The sequence below is a fragment of the Acanthisitta chloris genome, unplaced genomic scaffold (assembly GCF_000695815.1).
Source record: "Acanthisitta chloris isolate BGI_N310 unplaced genomic scaffold, ASM69581v1 scaffold2550, whole genome shotgun sequence".
Classification (NCBI taxonomy): Eukaryota; Metazoa; Chordata; class Aves; order Passeriformes; family Acanthisittidae; genus Acanthisitta; species Acanthisitta chloris.
Genome location: NW_008649798.1, coordinates 90,725 through 100,163, shown reverse-complemented (window position 1 = coordinate 100,163; position 9,439 = coordinate 90,725). Strand labels below are relative to the sequence as shown.

Below are 9,439 nucleotides of genomic sequence, written 5' to 3'. Positions count from 1 at the left end.
GCAGGAAACTTAAAGGTTGGAAATATTCCTCAGTGGGACAGATGTGGACTGGACTGCATTCAGCATAGGGAAGAAATGAGGTGGCAGTTCAGATACACTGAAGTGTGAGAGTAAATATGCTAAGTTAAAGAAAAAACCAAGACCGCAAAGCCAACACTTCAGTAGTTTTACACTCCTAGCTTGTAAACCTTGTCTGACTTTGATTCAATTTGCAAAGCAATGTTGTGAATTGTAACTGTAGACTTTAATGATTCATGTGATATGGCAGCAGAGCAGAAAAGAAAAAAACCCAGCAACCAAATCACCTTTACAATAGCCAGACATAAAATACTTTCTTTCGTATGCAATGTTAGAACCAAAACTGGTTAAATATACTTAAATCTGCAGTAAATAATGTGCAAAATGGAAGGGTATGGAATAAAGGTTAAACTCTACATTTGTAAGGAGGTACGTGACACTATAAAAGATCTGTTCCCATCTCTTTGTCCTACAATGCCACAAAATAGTAAATAATGTCCTTTCAGAACTTATTAACCTTTTGCATAATAAATGTGAGTGGAAAACTGCAACTATACATCTAGAATTTTTCTATAGCTAGTTATATTCACAGAATATCTGACTGACATGACAGTGCTCATGGCAGTGAAACCAATAAATACTGCTTTTAACATTTTTACTTCATAAAATCAGAAATTAGTGATTGGTGTATTGCAGACTAATTTTTACACTGTGAATTAATCTATGCTGTGGTTGTAGGCAGTTTTGCTCTTTTATGATCTGTATCTATGGTACTGTCATACCATGATATTTGGATACCCATGTAAGCATACCGTAAGTATTTATAAACATCATTCCATTTTGCAGGGCAAGCTAGACTGTAAGTGTATTCTATATCCAGTCTGATTAGGAAACACAGTCAAAATCCTGTCTACTTCACAAATTGAAACCATGTTTTTAACTGGGTTAGTAAAAAGTACTGTGATGTAACCAGATTCTGAAATGATTACATTTATAGTATAGACAAGGCCTCTGCTACTTTGCATGTCTGAGTAAGAATTTAAGGATATATTACAGGATATTGCAGTGTCTGTATTTCTGAATTCTAAACAGGCCAAATCCCTTTTACTGTTCAGCTGTAAAGAGAAACAGGGAAAGCAAAAAAACGGAGGAACTGAAGGTATAATGGACACTGGCAATGACTATACAGGGCACAGCGCAGAGAGTTCAACTGGCTGCAAGTTTAATCCCACAGACATACAATTTATAGGCCCAACCATCTTGCTAATATGCTTGACATCCAGCAACAAACAATCCTCCAGACAGACAATTTTGCCCAGGCCAAAGGCACACCCCCGTTAGGGAACACATACTGAACGCTGACTTTGTGTATTTTCAGCTTCACTGAAGTTCTGATAACCCGTAAGTATTTTTGGAGTGTGCAAGGCTATTTGAATTTTTGAAATTTAATAGCAAATGCAGAGGACACTGCAGCATACAACAAAGTAAACATTCTAGCAGTGCAGAGTGGGTATTTCAGAAATGCAATCAACTTGATTCCCTGGGAAGTGATAAGGACAAGAGATTGACGATAACACAGCAAAACCAGCAATGGTTAAAGAGAAACCAGGGGCTCAACAGACTAAGAAATAAACAGCATTATTTAATCCCATTTTAAGATAAATGAAGGCCCAAACATTTTTACTCTGGGAACTCTGATATAGACTATTTTAAATGCATTTTCCCTTAGTGATTGCAAAGAAGACTACAGGTGGCCTATGCTGCCACTAGATCATGCCTTTAAGATCCATTTTTTTTCAGAAGATGCAGTATCTTGTCTCCAGAATCAAAGATTCCAATTAAAAATCCCCCAAACCTACACCACCAGCAGATTATAAACATTAAATAGCTGCCAAGAAAAGTGTCAGAATACAAATTCAGGACAACACACATACACCGTGATAGGCTGTTTTAAAATAAAACACTGGTAAAAGAAGATTATTGGAACAAAAATGTATGCTGCAGGAACATGAAAAGCAGAAAATGAGCTTATAAAAACACTAAGACAAAACAGATCTGGAAAAAGAGCATGTCCTACTATAGCACTACAGTTCGTTAGAAAACAGAAGGTTTCTACTAGAAGTGTAAAGAAGTATATCTCACAACACATTTACCTTTTCTATATCTTCACCACTACCATTCTTTCCATTTCCATAAAGCTGAGCATAAAGTCTCCAGATTGCCCCATCATTTGTCACTCGTGAAGTGACTCTGCCCAAGAGCTCTTGCAATTTCCCCTTCAATCCACTTGCTACCTCTCCAGCACGATCTGCCATACCATCCACTACCGCTCTGACCAGAATAGCCAGCACCTGAAAAAAAGCAGCAGGAGAGAGTTATTTCAACTCAAATCAACATCAGCATATATAATGACATCTGTACTATGTGGTCTCTATTTATGACTCAGAAAAAAACACATACACTACCATATGACAAGTACAAAATTTACTAAGAAACACACTATTAGAGGAGTAATTCAACTGATTTAAACCTTATCTGTGTTGGTGACTATAAAGATGCCAAAGAGCTAAAACACAAATTTGGGTTACTCAAATAGGCTTGTGTGACAAATGTATATATATATATGTTTGTGTGTATATATATATATGTGTGTGTGTGTGTATGTGTGTGTGTGTATATATATATATATGTAAGTATAGGAAATACATATAAGTATAGAAAAGTATAGAAATAGAAAATATATATGTCTGTGTATATATATATTGATATAAGTATAGGAAATTGTGGCAGTATCATAAAGATATTTTCACCTTATAATACAGTTATAAAAAGATCAGTAAACAGATTGAACCAGATTAATTCGGGTAACAAAAGACACTATTGTTTACAGGACTTCTATTTAACCACCTGCAGAAAGTGAAAGAGGCACAGTAGATAAGATGGAAACTGGAAGGCAACTGAATTTCACCTTGGGAATCTCTGCTTTTAATGCACTTCCAGTGAATTACTAGTCAAGTCAGTTCCATCAAAGTCTTTTATAAGCACTCATTAATGACCATACTTTCTGAATCATGAGCTTGAGAATGTGGGATCTGACCTGTGGATATGCTGAGCACATGCAGCTGCTGGTGAACTCAGTAGGAACTTGGTTTTGCATGTATGAAATGCTACATAACACCAGGTGTCCCTGAAAAAATTGTGACTCTTAGTGTCCCAAACTGGACACTGAAAATTAGCAAACAGTTTCACTTTGCCTCAGTTCCTTTTCAATAAAATGAGAAACAGCAAATGTATACTAAGACAGGAGATTATATGGTGAATTAGAAGAAAAAACAAACCCAGAAAAGCTGTGGCTTGTTAAGTGAGTACTCCCTGTTCTGTGCAGTGCATGAGAGACAGATTGTGGAAGAAATAAGGATAAACATAAAATGGAAATCTGACAAGGCCTGCATTCAAGTTAGGTCACTAAACGTTACACAAACACCTGCATGCTGGTACTTCCTAATTTGTAATGCTATCATTTGTCAACTTCAATGCTTCAATATTTTTGTCCATGTGATATTAATGCTTACAATGAAATCACATTTATAGCAATATTAATATCAAGATAGTAATAAAACCAGTTTCAAAGATGACCTGTGAATAGCCACAAACCACAAAAATATACCACTGCTCTAGGAAAAGCAGGACAGGGTAAATCCTCACAAATCAAGACACAGTTCACTGGCAGAAAGTAATGCAAAAACTATGACAGTATCAAAGTATATTGCACTTAAAATAAAAACATATGCAGTTTAGCATTTGTGATATGTCATGTTCCTAAAACAACCTTTTTTCTACAGAATGACTCAATTAACATGTATCCCAAAAAATAATGAGTTTCATCAGATATAGGAAATCTTTGACAGAATAACCCAAATAACTCAAAAGAGCTGATAATGTTATTAAATACATCTATGTAACAGAAAAAGTGAACGTAATTATACATCTACCTGGTATCTTTTCAGAATCTATATGACAACATAGAAGCATCTGAACATCAGCTAAACAGCTCCCTCCTTCTCCCCCCAAAACTGTAAGACATAGCCCCTATAATTCATATGACAAACTGTTCTTTCTTTTCTTTGCAAGAGCTCTAAAGTTACTTAAGATAACAGAAAATATGATCAACTATTAATACTCCAGAAGTTCTGAAATTCATGTTACATTTATGATTTGGAATCTAAGGGACCAAACCCTTAAATGAATCAGGTCTACTATAATGATTAACTAGAAAAACACCAGCAAGTATTGATATTTCCATTACTGCAGCATTGTAATAGAAGATCGTAAGAAGTGTAAGGAGAAACATTCAATTTTGTTTTCTTTTTGACAAGGAACTGTAACTGAAGTTACTTGAAGTTAGTTCACATGACTTTCATGTATAATCATCAAGAGTTTTAAAGCCAATGACATGGTGTTTGCACATGAAAAAAAGCTTCCTTAGCCAGTAGGATTTAGCAACTGAAAAATTATCCATGTTCCTATCGAGTTCAGACTCTGCTTACACTTCCATCATAATAATCTGTCATGTGAATTTTGGCACTACAGCAGTTAAAATGAAACTAGGGTGAAGACTGGGATTAAAGGGTCCATTTAACAATGATGATTCATTAATGCTACTTGGCTGTGCCCAGTTGTTAAATAAAGCTATTTCAAACTGCAAGTGAATTGTGCTAATCATCAAGAAGTATTAGCAGTGTAGCAGAGCTTTCCATTTTAGATGGTTGTCTTAAGTGTTAAAATTTGTAACTTTGAGAGATTTTAAACTGCCATACATACTAAACTACTAAAGCAATGCTCTGTTGCCCAGGATTCCAAACAAGCAGTAGAGCTTTGTTTGTTTCTTTTTTTCATGTGTCTTTTAATGAACTGGGCTCCATATGACCACTGTACAGAGAGCTTGTGTTTAGTATGACATCACACCATCTGCATTTCTCCTCCTTTACTTTTGTGAGTAATGTGTGTTTACTAAGAACAGAACAAAAGACATCATGAGACAAAACCTTAGAAACAAACCAAATAATTCATAAATGCTGTGATTGTCATCAGTTAATCTCATTTCACAATTGTTCTCCAAACAACTTTTAGAAGCTTCACTAATACTAATCAAACTTGACAGTGCTCAAAAAAGAAGCGAACCCTCAGATACCAGATCCAAAATGACAAATCTGTAGTCTGTGAACTCTGCCCATGCCCCTTCCAAGTTAAAGATTTATTATAAAGACAATTTCCATTTAGTTAGCTACTTAAAAGCTCGACAAATTATTAAAATTCCTAGACTTGCTTTTCAAAATCCTCTTGGAACATGCTCTTGTGGCCTTTTGTTAGAAACACTTTGGCAACATGAACCACTGAAATGAAGACATTATGTGATGGAAAAGGTAACAGAAAAAACTTTGCCAGAAACTCAGTAACACAGCACTGCAAGTGGAAAACTGTGTGTCTATACTTTGGCCTTTGTGTTCTTTGACAGGACATGAAGAAGATCTGGTTTCTGAAGCAGTGTATCAATACAGCTTTGCACTCAGAAAATAACTTTGTTCTTCATAAAACTGCACTTTCCAAGTGAAAAAGTCTGATTGCCTCCACAAGCACATGTGATGGAAAGTAATATGATTAGCAGTTGCAGAAGTGTTTCAGGCATATTTATGCCTCATACTAATTATTCAGAGACTAAATTGATGATTACAACAGGTAAGACTTTCTCCTTGGGCACTTTTTAGTGACTGATCTACTAAAGGAAACTACGGATAATTTAGTGAGTCTTTGCATTTTATTACTTTACATGTATATTAAAGATTTTCAAGGTATGCTTCTCAGCAGGTTCACAAACAAAAGGTGTATGGAAATTTGAAGAATTTTAAGAACCAGTAAGGAGGGAAGGTCAGAAAGCAGGCTTAAAACATTTACACAGAATGCTAGGAAACAGACTTTTGAACCTATGTCCTTTGTTGCAATCTTTAACTACATTGTTGCTCCTTTATAAAGACCATTTTTGCTTTTTCTCATTCAGTTCTGTCTGCAGAATCTGTACATAGATATCTCCAAGCCTCAGGATATCAAGATTTCAGAACCTTTGCCACTACGATAACATTGTTAAATAACTAGCATGGCTTAGAAGCAAAATTTCCCAAGTCTGCATTCTGTACTCAGAAGACTGGCACAAAGGACAGCAATGGCCTAATAGAAATCACATATGAGGATATGAATGTCTTACTGTTATTAAAAGAAATCAGTTATTTAAAAATATGACTTCATACTACACTGAAATAAAATCAACAAGTATGATGCAACTACAGAAATCCAGGACATATCAAATTAGATGCTATGTTGCATACTCCTAATTGATGGATTCAGACTCACAAGGTGTACTCAGCAACAACAACTACACTAAAAGCAATTGGGGATTGACTTTCTGATGTTCATAAAGAGCTGGAATCAATGGCTTGGTTTGTTCCTTCCAGTCCCGTGCATATTTATTCTTCCGGATTTTTAAATTCCTACCTTCTTTCTCACCAATATGTCATCTACCTATCTATCAATTAAAATCTACAATGACTACAAATACTAAATATAACCTGAGAGGCAATCATACTCTGCTGCATGGAAACAAAGGTGTATGTTTCCATTCACTCATGTTCATGATTTTACATAGCTAAACTACAATTGCACAAGAGGGATCATCTCTGCTTCAAACAGGCCAGTTGGCAAACTGGAGAGGCTCAGCAATTAATGGTGAGCTTTGCAAACAATCTCAGCAGAAGCTTTTATTTTTATGTGCTTTTTTTTGTTTTGCCATGGGAATACTTTTCCTTGTATGATTATTGATAAAAGTCTTTCTCAAATTCTTTAATCAGGCTCTGAGGTTTTTCTTGGCAAACTAGTAAAATCCTTTTAATTGAGGAAACAGTGTTAGAAGCTACAATGAAACCCATAAAGCATTTCACACATCAGAAGCCAAAGTTAAAATTAGGATGCAATAAAAATTTTAGGAAAGATAGCATATACAGAGTTCTGTAAAAATTATAAAAGTTGCATGAGAACAAGTTGAAAAAAGTTATATAACAAAAATAGAGATTTAGTGCAAGCAATATCCCCAAATATTTTAATTAAATATGCTACATAAAATTTGACAAAACACAGTAATAGGAGTCTGTATAATCTCCAAACATCTAAAATGGACCAATACATGTAGAAAATTGTATTCCTACTCAGCTGTCAATTCGTCTAAAATAACACAGTAGAACACCCCTAAAAAATGTAGATTTATTTATGTTATTTAAATTAACAATTGAGGAAAAAACTCATGGAAAAATTCCAGCCATCTGCAAGAAGTTCTATGACAGGCCCAACCAGTACTACAATACTGTACCTGCCAAGCACACTAATCTTTACCATATATAAGACTCTTTTCCATAGACACCTTTTAGTGCAAAGAGAGTTTGAGACCTTTTATTGTTTAGCTATATCAAATATAAAAGATTTTATCAATACAGAATGTTGTCCTGTGCATGGCTGGCTTTTCAGTATTAAGCACTGCACACACACACTATTTGTTATTAAAAAGCAATCTGAAAGAAGTGTTTAACATCCCTGCTCCCCATGAACAAATGAGATGTTCCTATAACCACAACTAATTCTATCTGCTCTCTCTCATCATCACAGGGCTCAAATATCCAAGATCAGGAAAGCTACTTTTAATCATTTTATGGGACAAGAAACCAAACATACTCCTGAGAGCCATGACCAGCAGCAGCTGGTTCCTCTTACCCTGGTACTACACACAATCTCCCTAAGAGCTCATAAGCTTTTCAACCAGATCCATTAATTCTACAAAGGCTTTTGGAGGTGTTTTACTACTCTGCTTAAGAGATTCTTTGGCTTGCCTTTCAGGTTCACCTTGCTATTTTCACTGAGTGTACAGAACCCTGCTTGGACTGGGACCTGGTTTCAGGCAAGGTAGCATCCCAGCTTAGGCTGTTAAAGTAGGTTCTCTGGATTTTGTCCACAGCTTACATTTACAAACACAAAAGTAACTGAACTTAACTGAACCACAGTGAAAGATGAGCAAAATATCCCTTTTATTTTTCTCTGTTTTGGTTATTAAGAATCACTGTCATGACTGTAAGACATTCAATTAACTCTCAAAGGCACGTTTGTGGAATTTTCAAACACATGGGAAAAATTTCACCTTTCTTTAAACCAAGTAATTTCTATTATTTCTGATACTGAGATATGCAGGAACAATATGGAAAGAGGGGGTTATGCACTGCACTTTATACAAATATAGATCTTAAAATTGCAAGCTTAATGTTTGTCTTTCACAAGTCTGATGCAATCTGGATGCAAAGGTTTTAATTTTTGTCCAGTTTTATTTTAAATATTTATTCTTATAGTCCAAATATCCAAAAATTAAATCACTTGCCTATATAACTTCACTGGTATGCATACTATCATTACTGATACCACTATCAGTAATCTCTCTGTCTCAGAAGAAAAATTAATGAGCATATAGGATAATTAAATATGAAAACTTCCCCACCTGTGTATCCTTGTACTTTTCTCTTAAGTCCATGAGCCGGTGATAAGCTTTAATTGCTTCTGAAAACTCCCCAACATCTGTACTGGTGAGAAGATAGTTCTCCCATATTTGCCAGTGCTCATAGTTGCACTTGAGAGCTTCTTGGAGGGTTCGAAATGCTTTGATCCTAACCAATAATAAAAAAAAAAAGAGAAATTATGATTCTATACTAAAATCAGTTATCATTGTATTGGCTAAAAATCTGCTTATTTAAAAATCTCACTTAGAAAGCAGTGCAATGTAAAAGCTATTGTTCACAATTTACAACACTGATTATCTCTCTTTCAAACTAGTTTCTACCAGTACACTTCAACAGTACACTGTGGAGGCTGAGCTAGGTAATATCTGTTAGCTCTCATAATTACTTTTTGACAAAAATTCATCACAATTGTGCCATCTATGTCAATATTTTCCTGACTGAATTTTTAACTGGAACAATGAGAAGACAATCTTATGCATGCTGCAGTTGCAACACACACAAAAAAATTAAAAATCACTGAGTTCATGGCAGATGCAGAATGGTATTGACACGTGCTGGTTTGAGCTGAAGCAGAGTTAGCTTTCTTCACAGAGGCTAGTATGGGGCTATGTTTGGATTTTGTGCAGAACACAGAGTTGATAATGCAGAGATGTTTTTGTTATTGCTGAGCGGAGCTTGCACGGAGTCAAGGCCTTTGCTGCTTTCCGTACTGCCACGCTGGCAAGGAAGTTGGGGATGCATGGGGGATTGGGAGGAGACACAGCTGGGACAGGTGACCCAAACTGACCAAAGGGATATTCCATACCATGTGACATCAT

General features: G+C 35.6%; 1 protein-coding gene across 1 annotated transcript in view; it reads right to left on the bottom strand.

Moving 5' to 3' along the window:
* TTC27 (tetratricopeptide repeat domain 27) overlaps positions 1 to 9,439 on the bottom strand; it is a 105,346-nt gene that overhangs the window by 5,744 nt on the left and 90,163 nt on the right. The window contains exons 13-14 of the mRNA XM_009072037.1: positions 8,603 to 8,768; positions 2,172 to 2,369 (exon numbers count right to left, since the gene is read on the bottom strand). Coding sequence (XP_009070285.1) covers positions 2,172 to 2,369; positions 8,603 to 8,768 — 364 coding nt within the window. The remainder of the gene's footprint in view (positions 1 to 2,171; positions 2,370 to 8,602; positions 8,769 to 9,439) is intronic.